This window comes from Alosa pseudoharengus, unplaced genomic scaffold (genome assembly GCF_046254945.1).
Source record: "Alosa pseudoharengus isolate Yale_2024_CS ecotype anadromous, Long Island Sound unplaced genomic scaffold, YU_APseudo_1.1 YU_APseudo_1.1_scf_1, whole genome shotgun sequence".
Taxonomy (NCBI): Eukaryota; Metazoa; Chordata; class Actinopteri; order Clupeiformes; family Clupeidae; genus Alosa; species Alosa pseudoharengus.
The window spans coordinates 33,157,271-33,184,456 of record NW_027468564.1 but is presented as its reverse complement, the minus strand read 5'-3'; the positions used below and the strand labels follow the sequence as shown (position 1 = coordinate 33,184,456).

Sequence of the window (27,186 nt, the reverse complement as noted above, 5' to 3'; positions counted from 1 at the left end):
GAGGTGGTTAGCATGGATGAAAAGTCTTGGAATTTGGCACACACATCTGGTATCACAATGGCTACACAGGCATAAAGGCTTGGCCCCGGGCGTGACTCAGTAGCGCCCCCTTAGGTGATTGATCCAGTGGTTGGCACATACTTTCAGCTAGACGCATCAAATTTGGTAGGTGTGTGTATCTCCCCAAGATGAACAACTTTCGTATGTACAATGCATTAGCCACGCCCAACAGGAAGTGAGGTATTTTGGATTTTGTGCGGACTAAAATGTGATGAATTGTGATGCCAAAAGAGGTGCTTCCCATCGGTGAAAACGCATGAAATTTGGCACACACGTCAAGAGGTACTGTAAATACACAGGGGAAAAGCCTTGGCACCGGGCGTTGCCCAGGAACTCCATAGTGCCCCCTTATGTCACTGTGACTTGTGGTTGGCATATAGTTTTATACACACACCAAATTTGGTGGGTGTGTGTAACTCCCAAAAACAATCAACTTTTGTATTAACATGCCATTAGCCACGCCCACAGGAAGTGAGGTAATTGGGATTTTGTGCGTTGATCAATTTTAACGTACTCCTCCTAGACGGTTGATCCGATTCATGTCAAAGTTGGTATACATGACGCCGAGATGTTTCTGATTCTAAATTGTGAAGCTTTTTTTGATATGTTGTAATTTGACGAAATGGCGAAATTATTAATTTTAATACCCTTCCACATAAACAATAAATGTGTCATAATTCACCATGCATGGCTTGAAATGTTTAAAATTTCACAGGTCATTGAAGACCATGTTAATGATAATATCCACATGCCCATAATGCATGTTTGGCATAGCGCCACCAACTAGCAACAGACAGAATGACAATTATACTGATGGCACATGATCAATTTTAACATACTCCTCCTAGACGGTTTGTCAGATTCATGTGAAATTTGACACACATTATGCCAAGATGTTGCTGATGTTAAATTGTAAAGGGATTTTTGATATGTTGTAAGATAGTATGGTTTCAATATCTCACCATATAAACAGGAAATGTGTCATAAAGTCACAGTGCATTGAATGAATGGTCTGAATCTTCTCAGGTTCATAGATATTATGATTATGATGACATCCAGACACCCAATGGGCCTGTCTGGCATAGCGGCACCACCTGGCCAAGCAGGAAATGTGCCAGAAATGGATGATGCCTTAACTGATTCATCTAAAACTTTATAAAATATTGGATATCATTATTGTGATGATATTCACATGTGTAATTCATATGCCTAGCATAGCGCCACCATCTGACCAATCAGGAAATGTGCCAAAAATGTTCAATGCTTTGACTGATTGATCTGAAATTTTACACAAAATGAGATATCATGATGATGACATTCATATGTCTTATTAACATGCCTTGCATAGCGCCACCAATTGGCAAGAGAAGGAATGTGTTTTTTCCACGTCTGTTGGATATCACAATCAGATACATCAGATTAATCAGATTAGGTGTATATGACATCCAAACACCCAATATGCCTGTCTGGCATAACGCCAACAGCTGGCCAAAGTCAGAATAGTTTTTGGAATTTATTTACAAAATGTTAATTAAATATCATTATTTTGATGATATTCACATGTGTAATTTCCATGCCTAACATAGCGCCACCATCTGGCCTACCAAAAAGTGTATCAGAAATGTTCTTTGCTTTAAATGAATGGTCTGAAATTTCTCAGGTTAATATATATTATGATTTTGATGACACCCAATGGGCCTGCCTTGCATTGCGCCCCCACCTGGCCAAGCAAGTACATGTGGCAGAAAATAAAATACAAAAACAAATAGCACACGCATCAAATATGTACATTTCACAAATGCACCACGTCTGTGCTTTGTTGGATTCCAACATGTCACGGGTTGCGGCCCGCAGGTGCTCGGGCCCGCCATTGCCCCAGACATTCCCAAGACATTCCCAAGTCTCCCGGAAGTTCCGGGAGTCTCCTGTATATTGATAGCTGCTGCCCTGGCAGCACAACATGTCTTAAAATGTCACAACATGAGGGACATGGTATAGAAAAAAACCCCAAAAAAACAAAGACCTGTCTGTGTTAACAGACACATACATGTTCCTGTGCATAAATATATACTTATACATATGTACTCACGGACCCACGCGTGCGTACACGTACACACACACTCACTCACTCACTCACTCACATGCTATTGTTGATTCTGTGTTCACATGTTTACCTGCATTGCTGTATGTCTATTTTCTTTCTTTTGTGACACTACTGTGTTATCTGTGACACTAGCTTTGGCAACACTGTATACAAACTCATGCTAATATCCTTTGAATTTAAATTTGAATTTTATAGCGCCTCGCTGGCACCTGCAAACTAGATAAAATCTCCTGGAATCTAGAACAAGTAAGCAAGAACACGCACGCGAGACCAAAACTTCAAATGGCGTGTGCATCTGAGTGTAGCGCACAGATGATGGAGAGGGAGAGAGAGAGGGGTGGTGCGTATGTGCTTGAAACGCATCCAAGACACATCTTGACCAATCAGTTTTCAGTGTAGGCAGGATTTTATCTCTTTTATCCCGAACTAAATCAATAATTTCAGTGTGTCTAGGAACAAGAGCCAGTGCCCCACAAAAAGGAACATTTAAGACCCATTCAGACTGCACAAAAGTGTACCCTTGTCTTAAAAGAGTAAAAAATAATGATAGTCTTGCACGCTGCACTGTTTGTAACAGTGCATTGCCCATGGTGGGTTAAATGATTGCAAAAGACATGTTGAGGTGAGTTTAACAAGTGTCATTTATTATGAGCCTAAGAGTGTGCCTCATCTGTAATGTTCTAGATAGAATTGTCTGTCCAGACAATGTCATACAGTAGTAGGACAGTGGAAAAGGACACTATTATGAGTCAACTCAGTGTAATACAAATTGTGATGCAATGTAAACTATTTGAACTTACCCATGCATTACCAAATCAATCTGCTAGCAACTGCTCACATGAGAGTGAGGTATTTCTAAAATGTTTTATTGTCAGTGCTGTTCCTTGGCACTCACTCATAGTGCAGTGCAAAGCCTAAGTGTCTGGATTGGCAAAAAGCCAACTTGGTTAAATACAACTCAGAGATAAATGGACACCACTCTGAACCGGTTGGACTGAGCACAGATGTCTGGGTCCCATGGCCACTGTTTGAAAATCAATTGCCTCATGTCTCAGGGTCTGATCTGCTATAAAAGTGGAGACAGACGCGAGAAGTAGCTCATATTTTGCAAAGAGGACAAAAACACACTCACCCAGCACTAATATGATGGTAAGTGGATTTTAAAGTCTCTTTCTCCCTCCCTCTCTTCTCTCTCTCCCTGCCTCTCCCTCTCTCTTCAACAGAAGTTATCGTTCACCAAGGATATGATTTTACACCAGTTTCATAGTGTACGTGCATTTGTGTATGTCTGTGTGCATGTGAGTTTGTTCATCTCCAACTCGCAATCTGTCTGTCTGTCTGTCTCTGTGTGTGAGGTGAGTGTGTGTGTTTGCGTGTGTGTGTGTGTGTGTGTGCACGTGTGTGTGTGTGTGTGTGTGTGTCTGTTTACCTACTTTTTTCTCAGGTCTTGTTTATCCTACTCGCGCTCGTTCCGAGTTGTCTATGTTTTACGTCGCTGCTTCCTCTGGACTGTTCGGAGATCCACTCCCATGACAGCACCAAGCCCAGTGGGGTGTACACCATTTTCCCTGGGGGGCCCGTCTCCCCCCTGCAGGTCTACTGTGACATGGAGACCGATGGGGGAGGATGGACGGTGAGTGCCACACTGAGTAAGGGCTAATTCAGACTGCCGACATAGCATGTGGATTGCTTGTCTGTTCTGTGGCTGCTGTGTCGTGTTTTATATGTGCATTCATACCAGAAATGTATCTGATGCGCTGCTGCTGCGGCCTGTCTGCCTATTAAAACGTCTTACAAATTCGAACTTAAAACATCTAGTAGCCTGGCCACACTCACCTAGATCTCCTTTCAAGGAGATACTAGTCTGGAACACCATAGTTTCGAAATCGAAAGTGGCTGTGTTAAACGGTAGTAACCATGGCCGCAAATATCAAAAATTGCAGTCGGAAGAATGTATACATTTATTTACACCAAAGGTAAACCCATTTATGATGTTTCACGACAATGCCAATGCTTATTATTGTCAGGCTGTAAAGTTTAGGTGAAGTATAAAGTAACGTGATGAATCCCTGATCAATGTGATTTGTTAGGCTGGACAAATGATTTTCAAAGTTAGCGCAAAGTCTACCTGTCACAAAGCAAGTGTTGGAAAGGTTTCCCTGTCGTGAGTGACCAGACTTTATAATGAGTTTGGTTTACTAGCCAACTAAAATAGGGCCTAGTTGAAAAGTACCATTTCTAAAACTGATAGTTCCGGTCCTTGATTGTGATTGGCTGAATCGCATTCGATGCCGTTGTAAAATCCAGCATAAACATACACCTTGACCGCATTTTGTTATATTACTGTGCTACCACAACTTGATACAAAAGTTAAAGCAAAGATCATTGAACCCTCTCTGGTTAAAGTAGCTGCATCTCGACGTTGCTTGGCAACCATTCAGATAGAGGAAATATATTTCTTGGCGAAAGAATGATTATCTAGGAATATCTTGTTATATTTTTAGTTGTTGTATCTTTACTTTATGAAACTTTGCCAGGTATTTATAGTAACAGTTTTAGAAGGCTGTAGGTTACACTGATTCTACAACAACCAAGGGGGGTTATATTCCCCTCCACTAGCGCGTCATGCCTAACAACGCCCCTTAGCTGTTGTAGAATCAGTGTAACCTACAGCCTCTCGGGACTTATTACTTAAATTCTTCATTTTATGTACTTCTCCCTATGCCTTCATTTTAAACAGTTTGTGTCATAGTATTCCTTTGTTAATTCCAAGAGTAATGTACTCTGGCCAATGCTATGTATAAGGTGTTCCAGAGAAGACTGGATGGTTCTGTGAACTTCTACAGACCGTGGGATCACTACAAGAACGGCTTCGGGAACAAGGATGGGGAGTATTGGCTGGGTACGTATGGACACACACACACAAGCTCACACGTGCACACACACCCACACACACACACACACTCATCTGTGTCATGTCATGTGTGAATGTTCAGGACTAGAGTGACTCCACAAGGATGGGGAGTACTGGCTGGCAGGACTGTCACACTGGGGGTAAAACCACTACTGATTATAGGGGCCCAAGGGTAGAGAGGGCCCTTGAAAAGTCTGGAATATATTTTACTGTACCTGGGTTGAGGAACATGGGGGCCCATCAGGACTGCCTATGCAGGGGCCCAGGACCTTGTGCTACGCCCCTGCTGGCTGGGTATGTCCCACAGCAGCCACTATACCCCTTGGCCTCCTTAGTCTCTCTTCCTCTCTATGTCGTCATCGCTGTCAAAAAGCAGCTGAAGATGAGCGCTTCACTTGTACCAAAACGTAAGAAATACAATGTACGTGAGTGTTTTAAGCTTCTTAAAACCACACTGCTCTGTGCCACTCTGCTTGGTTTCAAAGATTTTTAGCTTCCACCTTTTTTCTAAAAACGGCAACAAAATGAGGGCAGGATTTTCTGTGCCTGAGCACCCATTTTGGTACAACTAAAGCCCTCATCTTCAGGTGAGTTTTAAAAATACCTAAAATATGCAAATGAGGTGATTGTAAAACCCAGCTTTTGTTGAATATACACATTGTGAGAGGCAAGTTCAGCTGTAGCTGCAATCATTAATTTCAAAGTTCAAATTCTTTAAAATAAAATGACTGAGCAATCATATCAATACATATCGATTTTTTTCCAAACAATTCAAGTTTACATAAAAAAAAAAAAAAACAAGACAAATACCCTACCTATCCCACCCACCCTGAGAATTTCCTGTTATGTAACAGGATTGATATAGAAAAACTCAGCCTACTCTGTCAAGATATTGGGGAAGGGGAGACCAGATCTTATTACAGTGTTCTAATCAGGAGGAATTTAACCATTTCTTCTAACCACATTTTAACATACGGGATCGCAGTAAACTGCAAACATTTCTTTACTTCTACAACCAGAGCATATGCCCACAGTTTTTTTTGACATGTTGATAGCACGTAAAATGTATCCAAATTATGGAAAATCCAAAAAATTTACTCCAAGCACCATCAGGAGTGAGTCAGGATAGAGTGTTGTGTCATTATTCAAATTTAACAAAGTAATCTTCCCCTGGTCTGTGTTCTGACCTGTCTGCAGGGCTGGACAACATCGTGCTGCTGACCATGAGGAAGAGGAATGAGCTGAGGGTGGACATGGAGGACTGGGACGGGGGAAAGGTCTACGCTCAGTACACGTCCTTCTCCGTGGACCCTGAGACCTTCGGCTACACACTGCGAGTGGGCAGCTATGTTGATGGTGGTGCAGGTGAGTGGACAATTCAAGGTCAAATGCACAATTCAAGGTCAAATGGCTTTACGTAGCTGGCCAACTGTCACGGTTCAGACAGACGACCAGAGGACCGCGTCACACCAGAAAGTTTATTAAACTTAAGGGAAAAGGGAAGTAGGGAGTGAATAAAGGCTCCAGGGGTTCCAGGGGTAGCCGGGAACGTGCTGTGTCTGTCCCCCCCCCAGTGGCAGCGAAGCGTCCTGTGATGCCGGTGGTGGGTGGTCCGGAAGTCCTGGGGGGGAACACAGATACAACAGGGCGGAATGAAACGAGGCAGAAGTACAGTTCAAGGGAAATCCAAAATTCGTAGTAGCAAGGCAGAAGGCTGGTCGGAGTTACCGGGATTGAAGAGTAGTCAGGAGTCGTTACAGCAGAAAGCAGGTCTGGTTTTCAGGGGCAGAAGAGTAGCCAAGATTCAGGCAGGTCCGTGGTCACAAAACAAGAGTCAGCCAGAAGCGCGAGCAAACAGGTTCCGGGTGTGAGCTTTGCAGACGATCTGACAAAGGAGAGCTGAAAGACAGGGCTTTAAATACTGGGAGAGGTTAGTGGGTAATGCAGCGCAGCTGGCAGAGTAATTAGAGCAGAGCAGATCAGAGCAGGGACAGGTGGAGCTAGTTAGGCTGAGTAGAGAGAGTGGTGAGCAGAGTGGAAGATAATGGAAACCAATTAACCCTTTCGTGCCCGTGCCGAACATTCCATTTTTGGTGCTGGATGACCTCCTCACACAAAAAACCTTATTTCTTGAGTATAATACATACCATCAATGGGATATACATACCATTGTAATCAGAAGGATCAGTTCTATGAAATGATGTAAAATACATATGGTAATGTTGATATAGTAATGAACAGTATTTGAAAATCCTCTCCAAATGTATATCCGGAATTTGTCAAAATTTAATTTCATTCACATAAAAATGAATTTATCATATTTCTCTACAAGATAGAGAAAAATATAGAGTGTATGAGCAAGTGTTCAGCAAGTTGTGGGCTATTTAACAAAAAAGACTGTATTGGAATATCATTAACCTTTCAAAAGTTATGATAATTTTAGTGATCAGTGTAAAAAAATGCAGGAAACGGGATTTAGAATGTTGACAGAATTCACATTCACTTTCTCAACAACAACATAAAAGTATGCATAAAAACTAATAATCAAGTCAGAAACAATGGTTTAGATGTATTTGGTCTATAAGAATAAACCATTTATTTGTATATAAGCAAATGCTACAGTCAATAAGAATGACATTAAAAAAAAACATACTGTACCTTACCAGTAATACAGGAAGTAAGTATACTATATTCATTGAAGACCATTTCGGAAAAGAGACATAAAATACATTTGATTCAACAAATACAACTTCCTTATATAAATCAGTATAATATGAAAATTATATACATATATAAAATGTATTATTATTCATGAAATGCTAGGAATACAATCAACATCACTCAAAACTCAATGTGTTCTAAACATTTGAAAGTGGATTACATACTTAGAACAAGCCTGTGGAGAATAAACACATACACACATATACACACAAACTCCACACACACACACACTTACAGAGGAGGATAGGGAAAGGTGGGGTGGGGAACCTGAAGGTTGAACACAGAAGAGCTATGACTCATTACTAAACGCATCCCCTTTTGCAGAATGCCAAATCTGACAGCAATTTGTTTATCAATAAAACAACTTCGCCTACCGTTACACTCCAGGGCCATACAAGCTACTTTAGTTTTATTATGTAAGTTTTTTATAACAAGCTCCTGCTGTACAGGAATATGTACTTGATGGAAAGACGACAGAGTAGTAGTTGGAGCAGCTGAAGGTGAGGCTGAAATTTCAACGAAAATGCCTACCAGCTGTTGTGATAGATTTCCTCCAAATTCTTTCTGGTTGTAGCTACCAAACCTAGGTTCAACACCAGATTCTGCATTGCATTGTCAAACTTGAAATAACAAGAAGCTACTGACAACGGCAATGTCAATGGAGAAAAAGTGCTTTCTGGTATTCTGCGTTTTTTGGAGTACACAATATGTATTCATCATTTGGTCAATGTCCCCTGATCCCTGCCAAGACTTGGTTCCCCAGTAGCAATGGATATTAGGGAGGGAAGTGAACCCCATGTAAATGATCAATCCCAGAAACCAGTGAAACTCTTCTGGGGTCTTTGTCCCATGCCCCTGCACTGTTTGCATACGATGGCCTACTAAGCACAAGCTCCAATTCCTTCCGGTTGGTAAAACCACATATGTCTGGGACAACAATGTGAGTAAAAAAGAACATAAGAAGTCTATTTCACACAGTTTTTTAGTCTGCACCATCCTACGCACGGCACATAAATCTATACCTTCTTCCTCCATCCCCTCATGGTCTTCAGCATTGTGAGCGCAAGCTCATGAGCAGTCAGCTACCTCTTCAGGCTTGCGAGAAGGTCTGTGTAGGTCTTGTCATCCTCCATCTGAAACAAGAGCGAAATCATACAAATACCTTTATTAATGTAAAAAATAAAATCACAAAACTACAGATTTGTGCATGTATGCACACAAAAGAAGAGGTAGCCTAAACTATTGAAGCATCCTCAGAATATACTCAAAATATTTCTAAGTAGGCCTATGAAAAGTCATTGTATTACACATGGGTTTAGCTACCCTAAATCTGATTGCCTGGCTGGCATCAAGATAAAGACAGATTACATTTCACCTAGTAACAAACTGCTGAAATGCAAATGACATTTCTGACAGAATATGTGATTTCACATCATGTTTTCTATAACTAAATATTGAGGAGTTGAGCTTCATCTATTTCAAGTCATGCCATCTTAGAAAATGTTGAGACAAGCACGTCTGATGTTTGTCATTTAGAGGTTAGCAAGCTAAAATAGTTCACTACAGACTGCACTACAGATAACAACTGGAGGAAAGGCAATAAGTTAATTACATTTCTGACAGAATATGTGATTTCTCATCTTATTTTCTACAACTAACGTTACATATTGAGAGGAGTAAAAATATCGTTCAACTTATTTCATGTAAGAGAACGCAACGTAGAAACGCGGCGCCCATTGATTTATTCAGCTTTGATTTGCTATACTGTCTTGCCAATATAATGCTTACCTAACAAGCAAATTTGTACTAGAAAACAAACTTAACTACAGGTTATATACTAACAGGTTTTTAAATGAATTAAATGAAACTGTCAAATGAAAATAACTGACATCAAAAGCAAACGATAATATTGCAAGCAGTTCAGAATTATACAGTTAGCTAAAGTTACGTGACGATGCACTAGCCAAGCTAAGCCATAATGTTGACGCTGATGAGAAAGCATATTACTGTCAAATAACATGATTTAAGGACTTCAAATTAAGATAAACCATAACTAGAACCGATGTAAAAACAATATTACCTCAGTTTATCCAGCTGTGTGGTTTCCAGTCGAGGTAAACTCCAACTTAAGTGCAGGTGGCATCCGGCTGTCCACGTCAAATGCACCGACTCAAGTGAAAATATTTTTTCAAGACTCATCTTCAAGTATCCAAAACATTTCGCGCCATAAACCCCTTAACCAATCATATCAAATTGAAGCTGATGTTGTCAGCATTACGGGGAAGATTTCAGAAATAAAATCAGTCATTGGACAGCTGAGATATTAGACGATTGGCCATCGTTACTTTTGTAACGAAATTAGAACGGTCGGGCTCGTAAGGGTTAAGGTGGTAACCCGGTGGAGTGAGAGGACTCATGACACCAACCTAGTGGGGGGAGGTGATAGTAAAACAATGTGTTCTTATCACATATGTTTTTCATATTTTATAATTTTCTTGCTAGAATATATATCTCTTAACTTAGTTCTCAGACGTGCCATAAGTGGAACAACATTCTAAGTTATTTTTATACATCATATTGTTATGTTGCATAGTCATATTATACACCATTTGAAGGCTTGGGCTCTTGGGAATCAATACATGACAACATTTTTCATGTAAAACATGTGTAGTGCTTTACATGATCAAATTTATCTTACTATGTCTCAATTAAAAATGGCCGACGGCCCCCCTCGCCCCCCTTCATGCTTTCCTACCCTCTATCCCTTGTATATCATTAGGAATATGGAGATGTAGCATATTGGGTCTTGAAATGTCCACATTAATCCATAGAAATAGAATATCTATGTTGTTTCATCCAATATGAGTTGTGTAGATGTATAGTCCATCTTATACATACCAATTGAACTACCAGAAAATTGCAAAAATAGATATTTGTGTGTAATTATTCCATATTTAGTGTAGTCATTCCATATCAGAACCTGCTGACATACAATCCAAATAGAAGCATGAAACTTCATAGTGTTACTTTTCATTTGAGTCCAAGATTATGCTTCTACACAAAGGGTTTCATATGCAGTAACCCTTTTTTTTGTCAGTATGCATTTTGGGTAACCAAAGGCATTTTACAAAACGCATGGGCATACCTTTGTAAATAATTGGCTTAAGTACTAATCTTTTTTCTATGTTAATCTACTTTTACACCCAACTTCACAAGATGTGGTTCTAGGGCTCAGTTGTGTTTCTAAATCATATCAAGTGACCCAGAGGGCTGAAATGTGGTCAGTTCAGAGATACTTGTAATCCGGCAGAAATAAAAAACAATACTCTAGCCTCTGTAACTCGGTGTCAGTACTTCACACCACAATTCTGATTCCCAAGAAACTACAGCTTTCCAAAGAGGAAGCATTTGATTATAGGCCAAACTAAGTGGGAACAGTGGCCTCTGAAGTAGGCTGAAATAGATATTGAGAATTAAGTTGTTAAGCGCATTTTGATGGTGAACAAATTTGTAATGGAGAGAATCACATAGCATAGCTGGTAGCATCTGACGGCGACTCAGAGACATCTTGCGAGAATTGTGAAACATTATTACTTGGTCAGTAGCTCTTTGGAGATCGTCTTCATCTGTTGCTCATCATTCGGCTCAAAAAACAAATGTGATGTCAAGCTGTGAGATGTATCTACAATGGCAAAGTTAAATATAAATATTCTGCAACTCCAGAAGGAGCTATACCTAAAATACCTGAAACTACAGCACTGTAAAAACAAACTGTTTGCACACAGAAATTGCTTGCTTACTGAAATATTCATATACTATATATCCATTTCTTTGAAGATTTGTATTCCAAAAACTGTACCTTAAAATACACTTCTTCAGCAATTAAAAGACAGATGAGAAAGTGTCTAATATAAGCTGATGTTTGAATATGTACACAGATTCACACTATCAGACAGAGAGAAAGATTGTGTGTGTGTTCAATTGAATCCTAACAAAAATATGAGAAAACATTTCGACACAATAGAGCAATATAATACTGTGCATCTCCCCCTAGGTGACGATTTGACGTATCACAACGGCATGAAGTTCACCACTTATGACAAAGACCAGGACCTGCATGGGGACAATTGTGCCAAAATCCTTTTGGGGGCATTCTGGTATAATGCTTGTCAATATGCCAACCCAAATGGCCTTTATGCTGAAGAGTCAAGCTCTCCATTGTCAAAGGGCATATTTGTTCATTGGTGGAATTGGAAAGGATATTCCTACTCCCTCAAGGGAATTTCCTTAAAGATGAGACCAGTTTAAAAAAACACACTACAGAGGTGACCATGACGAGTATGATGATTATTTTCCTGTCTTTGATGAAGATTCAGACATATAAATAAACATGAAATGAAAATAATTTTTTGATATGGATATGTTTTTTTTTTTACCTTCGTTTTTTTTTTTTCATGTCACCTCATGGGCTCTGTAGGTTTTTACTAGGGTTGTCAAGCGATTAATAAAATAACTAATTCATTACATACTCTGTGATTAATTAATCAAAATAAATCACATGCAATTTTTGCTATGAACATATTTAAAAAAATATTTCAAATCAAATTATGAAAAGAAACACCTCATGTCTCAGAGTCTGTTTTGCTATAAAAGTGGAGACAGAGGCGAGAAGTAGCTCATATTTTGCAAAGAGGACAAAAACACACTCACCCAGCACTAATACGATGGTAAGTGGATTTTAAAGTCTCTTTCTTTCTCCTCTTTTTTTAAAGTCTCTTCTGACTCTATCCCTCTCTCTTTAACATAAATGAGTGATGAGCGACCCGAGTCATTTGCTTATATTTTCGACCCGAACCCTGCCGAACCTACGGGTCCCGTCGGGTTTGTCGGGCCGACCCGACCCGTTGAGAACTCTACTCTGAAGTAGGTTGAAATAGGTATTGAGAATTTAGTTGTTAAGCGCATTTTGATGGTAAACAAACTTGTAATGGGGAGAATCTTGCACATAGCACAGCTGGTAGCATCTCACAGGCAGAAAACCACCCTTGCTATACAGCTGATGGCGACTAAGAGACATCTTGCGAGAATTGTGAAACATTATTAGGCTACTTGGTCAGTAGATGTAGCTCTTTGGAGATTGTCTTCACCTGTTATATAGGCTATATATGGCTTGGTGGTTAATGTTTATGCTGTAACAAACTCAGAATGCATCATTGCATTGTTAAACATGCTATATTTCAGACATATACAAGTCAGGGAACAGAGGATGGTAGTTGGCTGGTAGATGAAAGTGAAGTTACTTCTGATGAAACACTTGTCAGTGAGGGTGAAGATTTTGTTCAAGTCATTGTTGATGAGCTTGGATCTCTATTACTTAAATTAGACTGCATCTTCAACGTCTCTAATAGGTGTATAGATTAGATTGTAGACGAGCTTCCGTTCATAACCAGTACAGCATCCGCACCTATTATTAAAAACATTGTCCGTAGCACATTACAAAATCAACACTGCAGAATTGGTGATTACAGACTTGGTGAATAACATTAGCCAGTTAAATCCTCTCAGTGCAGCCTTTAGTAAGGTGGGGCCTCTTGGGACAGCATACAAGAGAAATAGTTATTTAAAGGAACATTTCTCTATTGTTGAACTGTTGGAGTATATACTTGATGCGAAAGAGGGAAAGACATTCCAATATATACCAATTTTGCAAACCTTGTCACATGCTCTGAAAAATAGTGACATTCACAAAAAGGTTTTGAAGAATACAAGGCATTGTGGTTCTCCAGGTCAATATACTAGTTTCCGTGATGGTTCTCACTTCAAAGAAAACACATTTCTCTCTGGAGATTAGTTAAGACTTTCCCTTCTTCTCTACTGTGACGATTTTGAAATATGTAACCCATTAGGAACCTCTCGTAAAAAGCATAAGGTGACAGGTATCTTACTGGGTGTTCGCTGATATTCCATCAGTGTTAAGGTCCACATTACCATCAATTTACTTAGCTGTTTTGTGCAAGGCAAATTATGTTAAGGAATTTGGTTATTCTCAAGTGCTAGAGCCATTATTAAGGGATTTGAGAAGCTTAGAAGATGATGGTATTTTTGTGCACTGTTTAGGAAAAATCATAAAAGGCACTGTATTTTCTGTCATTGCCGATAACCAATGTTGGGCAAGCTACAGTACTTGTCCAGTGTAGTGAGCTAAGCTATCAGTTACTCAACAATAAATTAAGCTTCACTACACAAAAGCTACACTGTAAAAAGTTTAACGTAAAATTTACAGCAACTGGCTGGCAGCAAATAACCAGCAAGTTGCTGTATTTCACTCTACAGTACACCTACTGTATATGAAATCACAGTACCTATGCCTGATACTGTAAATGCCAACTACAGTAGTACTACCAGTGCTGTAATGTATACAGTATTGAATTGTCTACCGTATTTTTAATCACAGTACTTATGGATCGATCATACTGTAACTAAGTACAGTAGTAATACCAGTGCTGTAATATTATATACAGTAATTTTGGGGAAATCATATCCTGCTTTATCTACAGCCAGGATACATTTGACTAGGCCTAGATATGGTTTAGGTTACACAAACTTGCATAAATAACCATTGACAACTTGTTATCAGTTTGAAAAGCAAGCTACATTTATTCGCTTTTTTTCCGTTTAGAAATTCTCGTGTGCTGCATCCTAACGTTAGACCAACGGTTGCAGTCAGCCTGATCCACTACCAGTAGCAGAGTGAAGCAGCACCTAGCAGAAATAGAAGAAAAAAAGATAAACAGTGTTAGATAACAATTTTCAACTGAAACTGAAGGCTACTTACAAGTGAAACTTTAGAATAATCATTTATATATATATATACTGTATGTTTTTTGAGTTTACTGTCAAAATGCCAGGCTGAAGATGGTGTTAGCATAACTCAGTTTCGCAAGGTATATTTAACGTTAGTCAGCTGGGTGAGCTCATTTGATGATGTTTGCTTGCAGCAACAGCCATTCGCGCTGTTCGTCCAAACAACGGTTAATGATAGTCAGATGTGACTTAAAGTTAACTTATATCAATATTGCTAAAGTTAGCCTATTAAACTCACAAAACCGTACATGATTACGAGGAGTTAACGTTACATAAGTTAGCTGGTAGCAGCTAAACCTCCACGTTAACGTTAACCAGCAGCACATCATCTTCAGCCTAACATTGTGACAGTAACATACTAGGCCTAGCACTACTAGCGAATGTTTTATATAAATTATATGAATATAATAAACTGTAACTTACTGAGAACTAAGGTAGGCCTAATATAAATGAGACTGGCAAAACGTTAACGTAACATAAAACATTAACGTTAATGCCACCGTCACAGCAACACCAACTATGATAGCTAGCCTAACGTTACTTAGTTGATCCACCAAGCATGGATGAGTTTGTAAGTTAGACAGTACAACGTACATAGACTGTACACATGCCCGAATTTAATGTAGTACAATTTCACAATGAAACATTAACGTTACATAAATAAATGCTTGCTTACCATTAAGGTGGAGCTGCGAACTTGACAGAGTGCTGAACACCGTTGGTCTGACTCTGAACTGTTGCTCAAAAATGATCTCCCGCCGCCGGACAGTTCAAACGCAGTCGCGCGGTGCACGTTTCAATCATCACATCAAAATTTCCCAGTAAACCATAAATCCATGACTTTTCAATATCTTTTCAAAATGATGATTTGGATGGAAAATCAACATAATATCAATGTCACCTTGCTATCTGGGAGCTTAACTTTCTATTTATGTGCAAAAAGAAAACAGAAAACCCCAACTGATTTTCCGCCATGTTTTTTCAAAAATTTCAAAAAGCTGACAAGTGAGGGAGGAGTCAGATTTATTACTGTGTTATGATTCGCAGCAAATTTTTATTACTGTATATTTTTATTACTGTATATTTTATTACTGTAATTCATAGCGAAACCACAGCAACATACTGTATTCACAAATACAGTACACATTTTTTTCTAAAACAGCAGTGATGCTGTGAAAATCACAGAATCTTGTTACAGTGTACCACCTATAGAAATATAGCTAAGTTACACAAATGTGTTAAAAGTAGCTTAACTACATCAGAAGCTACTTAACGTTGTACTTTGTAGGCCAAGGACCTTGAACATCACTCATGTCTGAATAACTAAACCTGATAAAACACCAAGCTAATCAAATTTTACAATTATAAAAAAAACACTACTGCCTAGCCACTTGGCTAGTCCCTTCCCACCACACACTGCTTGCTAGTTAGCTGGGTACATGGTTCGAATTACAGGGGGTATTGGGGGGGTCCGACCCCCCTAGATGAGACTTGGACCCCCCCAAAAGGGATGAAAATAATAGTTTGGGGGGTACTGAAAAAAATTAATAAAATTTAATGTTATCCAATATTGCATGTAATTAAATGCAGTATTACCATCACATTCCAAGAATTCAGGATATAATCTAATTAAATACGATTTTCAAACCCTCACCCCCATTGGGCTGTACCATTTCTCTGGTACGTTCAGACTGTATTGTTTGCTATGATATAATACTGACGAATTAAAACAAATGCACAGTGTAGTAGGCTGCAAAAGCCTGAAACGAATGGGTTGACAAGCGGTGGCCAACTGGCCATACATTTGTCTAATATTTCACTGCCTTTGTAACATAGTGATATTAGCCAACCTTAGAAAAACATTGAGTAGCAAGATCGCTATGGTTTAACCGTAGGTCTCCCTTCCACTCAGCGGCCACGACCATCGCTGCTTCTTCAGGCCTACAATCACACGCCATAGGAGGAGTTCCATAGATATACTGACACGGGGAGAGGTTTAATGAGGCAATTTATCATTTTGTGCAATTTCATTCTTAATATCTTAACAAGAGGGAGTTTGCTCTAATATTCAGGGAATTTCGCATGTACTGCAGATTACCTTTTTTACGCAAATGTACATAGGCCTACATCTATAATTGCAACGTTAGCTAGAGTTTGTTTGAAACTCTACGTGAACATATAATAATCAATTGGACGTGAAATGTCTTTCCTCGTTGCCATTATTAGAGATCAGCCTTTCTTAAAAGTGTATTGCTGCACAAACGTTTTGTGATATAACAGACATCCCAACCTGCAAAAAGTCATTTCAGGGAGGTATCCCTAAACTTTATCCTACTTAGATACTGAAATACAGATGATTGTGTTTCTTCAATAATGTCAGTAAACCAAATAAGGGAGGCCTATAGTTAGGAATTGGGATAATAAAATACGTAGATTTTGGAAGTTTGGTCTTTTTATGTAGCCTTGGCAACTAGCCATCTAATATAGGCCCAAATAATATACATGAAATGACACTTGTTAAACTCACCTCAACATGTCTTTTGCAATCATTTAACCCGCCATGAGCAATGCACTGTTACAAACAGTACAGCGTCCAAGACTATTTTTTACTATTATGAGACAAGGGTACACTTTCGTGCAGTCTGATGTGAAATGGGTCTTAAATGTTCCTTTTTGGGGGGGCATTGGCTCTTGTTCCTAGATACACTGAAATTATGAATTTAGTTTAGAGATAAAATCCCGCCTGCACTGAAAACTGATTGGTCAAGATGCGTTGCAAGCACATACGCACCACCCCTCTCTCTATCCCTCTCCATCATCTGTGCGCTACAATCAGATGTACACGCCATTTGAAGTTTCGGTCTCGCGTGCGTGTTCTTGCTTGCTTGTTCTAGATTCCGGGACATTGTTCAAAAAACTAACAAGTCAAAGAAAATATTTCTGGGATGAGATCATAGACGAGATAAGTGTCTCGCAATGTTCATTTCTATGAGTATGGAAATGCACCAGTTTATCTTTTATTTCTTTGCATTGTGCAGGCTACATTCACAAATTAGCCTACATAAACAGAAGGAACAGGAAAATGTCAACAAATCCATTGTTTATTGCGACTGCAAGATTGGTAGCCCAATTAGCCTAAGAGTCAGTGATGGTGACATAGCCTATGTGACTGTCCGTGCGTCACACCCTTATTCAACATGACTCCTAACTTTGGTTGAAAGATTACAGAAGCTAGGTTTAGCTGTGACAATATCCTGGGTAATATCCTAACAGCTAATGCTATTTTACACAGTAAAATCCGCATTTGAAAGCCTGGTCACCAGTTGCCAGTTTGTATGGCTAATTATTTTGCCTGGACTGCAATGAAAAAGCTTCGTATTTTTGGGTGGCATAGCTGAACTACAAACCACAAAAAGGGGCAAACATGTACATGCTGAAGGGCAAAGGGAATATCACAATGTTTTACTCTGGCCTTTTTTGGGATAGGCTATGTATTGGCAGACAGCCCAAACTTACCGTTGTCGTTGACACACCCGCTCGCTTGACTGCCGGTGCAAACAAGTACAGTAGCCTGTGCTTTGTCACTCTCCGTGCGTGTAGGCCTACTGTAGCGTGCATGTCAGATACTGTAACCCTTTCCCCTCCCCCTCTGTTTTTCGGCAAATCATATGACGACGTTTCTTGTACTGTTGTGCTGGCGGTCGGAATGATCAGCAGCACAAATAAGTTTGCTAAAATATTGGTGGGGACAATTGTCATCTTAAAATATTGATTAGGACTAGTCCTTAGCGTCCCACCCTAAATCTACGCCCATGAGACAGACTAACTGCTTCCGTAACATTTTGAAGTCTATGGCAAAAAAACATCAGTCCATGATTGCATACCATCTCCATAGTTCAAATGTCAAAAAACCTGCTGTGTCTGTGTCAAAGATGTCCGGAGTGCCATTAGAAGTTGTAAATGACAACATACGAGAATTTCTATTACAGAAATCTCCTGAAGAGACAGCTGTTAATTTGACAAAACAGGCAGAATTGCGGGGCACCAGTTACGGTATTGGCATGATCCTGGTATATGGCCACACTGGTGGATTGCCCGACTTTGCTGAAATACTGCAAATCATCATTGTTCGTGACAGCTTAGTGTTTGTGGTGAAATTGCAAAGTGCGTGGTACCTTGAGCATTTCAGATGTTTCAAGTTAGAGTCCACAAGCATAGTCAAAGTGATTGAGCACTCACAACTCACTGACACACCCATTGGCAACTTATTCATTGCAAGGCGATCGAATGGTTTCTCTGAAACACCACATCTGCCTGTAAAAATAGGTAGGCCTAAAGCAGTGGTCGCCAAACTACGGCCCGCGGGCCGGATACGGCCCGCCACCTCATTTTGGGTGGACCCCCAAGACATGTCCGTAGTATATAGCATCCGGCCCGCACGGGAGTACAACATCGTCAAACTAAAACCTCCGCAATTTCCCCCATTCATTCTCTATGGCGAGTCAAACAGTACACATGTAATACTCTTTTTGTCCACCGGTGGTTGTTTTGGGGCTGTTTTGCGTTTGCCATCGAAAACGGAATGAAATGTAGGCTACCTGCAAACAATGTAAGAGGCCTATGCTGACTGCATCAGTGCTCAAAGTATTTTAAAAGTTTATCAATTAATTGTTAATAACCAACTAACTCCTATTCAAGTCATATTTCTGGGACTTTCTGGGATAATTATTTCTATTTTTATTCACTCGTTCAAATGTTCATACAAAGAGTTCACATCAGGTGACTGAAAGTTAGAATGGTGGTCATTTCAGACCACTTCAGCACTTCATAAAATTCTCATAGTTTGAGAACTTTAAATTATTTGTAGGATATTCACAACTTGAGCTGTGTATGCAAAGACACAGAATTCAGAGTTCACACATTTTTAATAAAATATACTTTTGGGACTCCCTGCTAATACTTTTTGGAATGCAAACGTTTTTTTATTAGTATTATTTAATTTTACACTGATATGGCATGATGACAATATAAACACAGCTAACAATGGTATTAAATTGCAATAGCCTATGATTAAATGTAATAGAATATTCAACTAAGGTAGACTGCTGTTGTTCACAGCACTAAGCTATTTATGGTTACTGATATAGAACTACTCCGAGTCTCTGGCCCTCTCTTGGAGCCAGGCATAGTGAGCTGGCCCTCGGAAAAAAAAGTTTGGGGACCACTGGCCTAAAGTATAATTTTAAATGGTGTGAATCCATCTGGTTTGCATTACAACTTCATTGGACTTATTAAAAAGGGGTTACATTTGTTTGTTCTTGTAGTTCTGCTTGCCCAAGATTATGTCTACCCCAACTCAACTACGTGTGATTATTGAAGAGACTCAAGTTCACAAGTTGACCCTACCAAATGGAGTCCCTAGCACTTTAGATGAACTTTTAGAAGTTGCACAGGGTCATTTTCAACTCCAAAGGAGCTTTACTGTTATGTACATGGACAAAGACTTTGATAACCAATTCTTCACTCTAACATCAACAGATGTGGTTAAGGACAAAGACACAATCAAACTAGTTAGAATGGACGAGTCTGTGATTCTGACATTGACTCCCATCAACGAGTCAGTTGCTTCCTCTCCTCCAGTGTCACTGGATGTGTCTTTGCAGGATGACAATTCTGGAATTAGCTCAGCTGACACCATCCTTTTACCACAGTCCCCAGAATGTCGATCAGAACCATGGCCAACTAATTTTCAGATACCCACCTTTTCATACGATGTTGAAATGCTCCTTAATGCTGGAAATAAGGCTTATGAAAGTGATGGTTCATTCCTTCAGAATCCAACCATGAACTCAAGCATACTTAAGAAACTTGCTGACACTGTGTTCTACTACACTGCTTATCCCACTGGCCTTCAAACAGTGGCAGTTGTAGAAGCTCTGTTAAAAAAGCATCTATGCCTAAGGGAGCCTGATACCTCATTTTCAGGCATGTATGGGTGGCAGCAGCGTCTTACATACAAGATGGCTAATTACCGTAGCAAACTGAAAAGGCTTGAAGTACCTTGTCCTAAGCTTGATGTCAACTCATTGAGAAGGAAACTCCCGGGTGAGTGAAATCCTGCAAAAAATTGCAAGAGACCGAAGAAGGCAGAGGTGAACTACCTTCCTCCACATCCAAGTGGAGAAACAAGCGACAGTCTGGAGATGGAAAGACAGGAACTTCTTAATGAGGTAAAGAAGAGTAACAACACCAAGGTGATTCAAGAGAAAATGGCCAAAACATTCTCGATTCGAAGGCTTGAGATTGTGAGTGAAAGTCCAGCTGCTGATGACTTCAGAGAGAGATGGCCTGCTTTGTTTTGTGAAGATGGGGTAGGTGAATCTATACTCTTACAAGTATGACCTGTTTCATTGGGCACTAACAATGTTTCTATAATAAATATAATTCCATCATGAATATCTATAAGGTTTAAATTCTCTCCTCATAATTTGAATTTTCATTTAGCACCAGATTATTCATCTCCTTACCTGATATTGTATTTGTGATTTATGTCAATGCAGATCAAGGAGGAATTCAGGAGAATAACCACAATGTCCCTGGAGCAGTGCTTCATGTACAAACTTGACCACTACACACCAAAACGTATTACCCTGATGAAGGCGTTTTGGGGACCACGCTGAGACCGTTCTTGTACAGACTAAGTCAGGTGTGCTTGCTCACTTTTTTGTAGGAAGATAGACCTTCAGTTTTTCTGACTCTCATTCTCACACACACATATTCGTAAGCATATACAGCACAAATTCTCACACTCAGTAGCTTCAACACTCTGTGGCTCACATGACTCCTCCACATGTACACTAAATTGCCAAAAGTATTGGGTCACCTGCCTTGATGCAGGCCAGTCAAGTTCAGCCACACCCTCTGTCATCCATGTCTTTATGGACCTTGCTTTGTGCACTGGTGCACGGTCATGTTGGAACATGAAGGGGCCATTCCCAAACTGTTTCCAAAGTTGGGAGTATGGAATTGTCCAAAATCTCTTGGTTAATGTTGAAGCATTCAGAGTTCCTTTCACTGGAACTAAGGGGCCAAGCCCAGCTCGGGATGGCCACTTCCTGTTTGGTGTGGATGAACTTGACCTCAACCCAGGAGAACACCTTTGGGAGGAATTAGAGTGCAGACTGTGAGACTGTCTCCTCGTCCAACATCAGTGTGTGACCTCACAAATGCGCTTCTGGAAGAATGGTCAAAAATTCCTATAAACACACTCCTAAACCTTGTGGAGCCTTTCCAGAAGAGTTGAAGCTGTTATAGCTGCAAAGAGTGGACTGACGTCATATTAAACCCTATGGATTAAGAATGGGATGTCACTTAAGTTCATATGCGCATCAAAGCAGGTGACCCAATACTTTTGGCAATTTAGTGTATGCTCTTGTGTTTTCAGCTCACAATCAACTTAATGATTTACTTTCTGGAAATGACGTCATTATGAATGAGGAAATTCTGATTTGTCGCTCAATAGAATTGTCTTTTTTCTTGTAAAAAACACATTTCCCTAATGTGCCGAGTAATGTGCCGAAGCTTCGAAACATGGAAGACAAGGAAAACACAGCGACATCTGGTGGTTTGCATAAATTATCGCAGCCACAAACTATTGAAAAGAATGCCTACAACGTTCAACACAATGCCAAAGCTTTGAAATGTTCTCATTCATTACATTAAAAGTGTTGCAAGAAATTTGCATTTCTGTTTGTCTCAATTCAATACAATAAAATACGATTAGGCAACATAATGCCGTCACTCGTTATCACGTGAAGATTGGTGTTTCCGTGGAGGTGTTATCCCAGTCAATGATCCAATCAGTCTACCATCCACTTAACGCCCGCAGTAGACACTACTTAGCTTCTGAACACACATACACACTTACATTGATTATGGACTGATTATGGACTTTATAAAAAAAAAAAAAAAAAAAAAAAATTGGTAAAATTGTTCAAGAATGCTCATGTTTATGGAATCTTATGTTAAAATTCAAGTCATTCAGACTTGAAAAGGGGGAATTGATAGCAATAAATTTATGGTTAAAATGGATAATAATTTAACTTCAAGACTACTTTTAGTTAGCCATGTAACCCTTCTTGTTTTTAAACAAAGACACTATCCCCTCCCCCAATCAAATGCTAATGTGCTGGTTTAAGGCCTATCACTTACACAAGACAAAGGATGCTACCTTGATATAATGTATCCATGTGTCATGAAATGTAAATGTATTCATGTTTGGTATCATTCTGATAGTCTCAGTACAAGGATTGTAATGATTTGATTGTGAGAATGTTTGGAACATTCTATAAGTGATATTTCTGATATATATGATATCTCCCCTCATGCTATTCTGATAAGAATGAAATAGGTGTGTGAGTAGGTGTGTCTGATGCCAACTGGAGAACCAATCATGTGGGCTTGTTCTTGGCGCCATTTTGTTCTTTGTTTAAAGCATTTAAAAGTAACTAAACTGAAATGTTTGTCAGATTTTGGATTGTCAGACTAAGGATGTAGAGCGGAAGAGAGGATAAGTTGGCTATAGGTCAACCTAGGCCTTTCAGGCCTGGGCTAGGCCTACATAGACCATAGACCATTTTTTTGTACCCTCACTGCTTGTAATAGAATAAACTTGATTCCTGAGTTTTTCCTGAAGTTCGCCAGTCTAAGATTAATTTAATTCAAACGTGTGCTCGTCCTCCAAGAAGAGGCGACTCGGAGCTCAAACACGCGCGACAGCACTTTACCTTTAGGAAAGCCACCTTGCCTCGCTGTGAAACAGTACAGCCTTTTGGTCAGCTACCATCTCTTCGCAAAGTGCGGAGAATAGACGCGCTTTTAAGGGCCGGGTTTTGATGAAATTCACCACTCTCACATCAACGTTCAAAATCTCATGTAAGTCGGGACTAACTAAGCTGCCTTGACACGAGCGCTTCCCTGTGAATAACACAGTGTGTCCATTGCGCATCGGGTGCTACCTGGGCCCAGGCTACAGATAAAAAAATAAAATAAAAAAAACTCCTGTTTTTCACGTCAGTTCGCGCCCCACCTGGCATGTCTCCGCGACCCACAGTTTGAGAAACGCTGGCTTAGTTAAAAGCGCGTCTATTCTCCGCACTTTGCGAAGAGATGGTAGCTGACCAAAAGGCTGTACTGTTTCACAGCGAGGCAAGGTGGCTTTCCTAAAGATAAAGTGCTGTCGCGCTCCGAGTTTGAGCTCCGTGTTTGAGCTCCGAGTCGCCTCTTTTTGGAGGACGAGCACATGTTTGAATCTGCAAGCACGTTCACTAATGAACTTTTCTTGACGAAGCTGGCCTATTTTAGCGATATATTTGATATATCTTAGCGATACATTTGAGTTAAATGTCCAGGCGCCTCGATCGCGACAGTATTATGCCTTTGAGATTTCTGAGCGAAATCGCTGAAACGTCTGATTGGGAGCCACATGTATTAAACAGTAGGCCTACATCACATCCCTGCAAAGTTTATAAATATTTCCCAACCAGCAGTGCTCAGTATGACTGGATTATGGATCCATTTAATGCAGCATGTTGGTATTTCATTGAATATATTGTACAATGCTGTAAAATGGCCTATGCTTCCTAATATGTTGCTGGAAAACAGAAATATGTGTGTTATGTATTTATTTCTTATTATATCTGCAGCACCAGCTGATTTTAACTCTGTTGAAGAGGATATATTTAGAACTTGTCATTATTTCAATAAATTTGACAATTTTAAGCTTGACCTACCACTTTCTTAGAGCGATGAGGGACAGATGGGGCTCGAGAATGCCCCCTTGATCAGAATGAAAGAAAAAGTTTGAGAACCACTGATCTAGTTTGTTAACTACCACAGTCACGAGTTGGGTCGCGATAGTCTGTCATTTTTAAAAAGTGGGTCCCCAGAAAAAAAGTTTGAGAAACACTGATATACGAGTTACAAATATGTTTTTTTTATTTGTAGATATCAAAACACACATGCAAATCAAGAAATATTTGTGGATCCCCCTCTGCGCATATACAAATATTATTGAGACAAATTTAGCTCCATAAAGACCAGCCAACGTTTTCCATAGTGGTGGAAATTGGATGAAGCAACATTTCAGCTCTTACTATCCTGTAGTTTTTATGAGTACCATGGTTCAACAAATGTGTACAGTAAAGGTTATATAATAATTCACTTTAACTGAGAAGTTAAAAAAATATTCCACTATTCCACAAGTTAACAAAAACAGAAAGAAAGAAAGAAAGAAAGCCTTTGAAATGTAGCCTATCCAACACTTCCACAAAGAGGCATATTAAACTAATATTTAGGCCACATTTATACAAAGCCGGGTATTTAGAGAAACAAATATTTCCCCCCCTCCGTTTTCAATAATAACATTGTGCACACAACATTGTTTTCAAAAAACTTGTCATTTACATCAACCCGCATAAATACGCTGTCGAGCACCATAATAACTATGCCAAACCTATGGGTGGCAGTGTAGGGAAAGGAATAAAGCCATGTTGGCCATTCAAAATCCTCAGAATCGACACCAACGACTAACACGAGCGACTTCCGGTTCCTTTCAAAACAGCAAACATGGCGCGAGGTTCATTTGTAAGACAGACAGCGAAGTAGAGTTACTCCTTCGTGTAGCGTTAGACTACAAAAAATAAGTAAAAATTAGTAGCACCTTAACAGCATCCATGATAATCATGATCAGTAGCCAAAGAAACTGTAAACATAGGCGCTCACATGATGTTAAGGATTTTCTGGCGCATAATGTGACGTTTAAGAAGCTAAAACGCCGTTTATCCCTGTTGACACGGCAGCACATAACCGGCGTTATCAGAAATCTCCACTTTGGCCGGAGGTTTTAGAAATAATCGCTTTCTGTGATAAACGGGGTTTTGGTGTAAACGAGAGGCCAAACCGCAGGGAAATATCTGTGTTTTCCCTTCATGTAAACGGGGTCTTAGGCTACATGTTTTTTGCATGGGTAGGCTATATTGTTGTTTGGTGATTTAGCCTACTCCTTTACTACACCCTCTTCTGAGCAAACAAGGCATATTCATTATGTAGGGTAATTGCTCTTTCTTACATTAAATAACTTTAATTTATCCTCTCTACTTGTCCCTGTAGTCATGGCCTCCGTATCTCTAATTTCGGGCTCATCATTTTCAGTGGTCGACTGGTTGATCTGCTGCTCAGTCTCTCCTGGCCTCTTTCTACCATCCATCCTTCTGACGCTTGTGTCTACTGTAGGGCCAGCTCAGCTATCCTTATCTGAGAAAACTTTTTGGAAAAGACGGGCTATATGGACCCAACCAACTCTTTTTGGGAGGGGAGAACTCCCTCACGTAGGCTACAACCCATGCAGAGGCATTGCATTGGTGTCATGCACAGAATGCGGAGCGTGTCCTACTTTAAAGATAGACTAACGTGACAAATGTCAATATTTTTTTCCTCGACCGGCCCAAAAGTGAAGCGGCCACCGGGAATTCTCCCGATTACGGGCCTGATTCAGTCTTGCTCTTCTTGGACTGAAGACAAGTCCTGCAATGCTAAATAGCCTTTCACAGGCCGCTGAGGCAGGTAGCGGAGTGTTCAGCTGCACAGAAAGCTGCCAATGTACAGAAACTTCTTGCAAATACAGCCACGGGTGTATGCCGTTATCTTCACCACTACCCTGTTCACCGAGTTCACCACTATCGTTGGGGTGGTCGTCTATGATAACGGGAGGTCCTCCAGTACAGTAGGTGCTTGTGCTTCCATGGCGGTTTCAGTTGTGCGTCCTCCTCCTTTAGCAACAAACAAGCGGTGAAATAGAGCGTGCGGAGCGTGCGTAATGCAATCTAGGAGCAGTGATTCGCCAAACCTCCCTTATTGCAGTCGCACACATTTCTTCTAATTTTATGTTTTAGTAACGAGTAACGAAGATGCTTAGTGGAAATATAACAGAGTAAAAGTATACATTTTATCTAGGAAATGTAGTGGAGTGAAAAAAAGTGAAAGTTGACATAAATTTAAATAGCTAAGTAAAGTACAGATACATGACATTTCTACTTAAGTACAGTAATGAAGTATTTGTACTCCTAGTGATGTGCCCAATGAAGCGAGGCTTCGGAGCTTGTGTCGAGCAGAAAGGGGCGTGCCAGATGAAGCCCCGGTTCGAGGCTTGTGTCGTTTCCATAAAAATCACGTGACTGATGACAAACGAGGCCTCGGTTTGTGAGTGTGACATCTGAAGCTTCGTTTGGGACACACACCCACGTGACTGCTTCGGAATCTGACTCAAAGGCTTTGAATTGCGCGAACCAGGGCACCCGTTCTAGTGTTGGAATGAGTTGTGTTGCATTGCAAGAGTCAGGCGAAATTTGTGGGTAGCCCTGTTTTATATAGGATGCTTTCTCTGTTTGGGAATTTACGTTCTTTTCTTTCCGGAAAATGTCCATAATCCATAATATCATGCAATAAAGAAGAAATAGCCTAGGCC

At 40.0% G+C, this 27,186-nt stretch overlaps 1 protein-coding gene across 1 annotated transcript; it reads left to right on the top strand.

The window, feature by feature from the left end:
* Positions 1–3,690: 3,690 nt before the first annotated feature.
* Positions 3,691–12,107, top strand: LOC143133847 (microfibril-associated glycoprotein 4-like). The gene is made up of 4 exons (XM_076293793.1): positions 3,691–3,797; positions 4,970–5,066; positions 6,276–6,443; positions 11,854–12,107. The coding sequence occupies exons 1-4, from the start codon at positions 3,771–3,773 to the stop codon at positions 12,105–12,107; spliced, it is 546 nt and encodes a 181-aa protein (XP_076149908.1). The 5' UTR covers positions 3,691–3,770.
* The last annotated feature ends 15,079 nt before the right edge of the window (positions 12,108–27,186 follow it).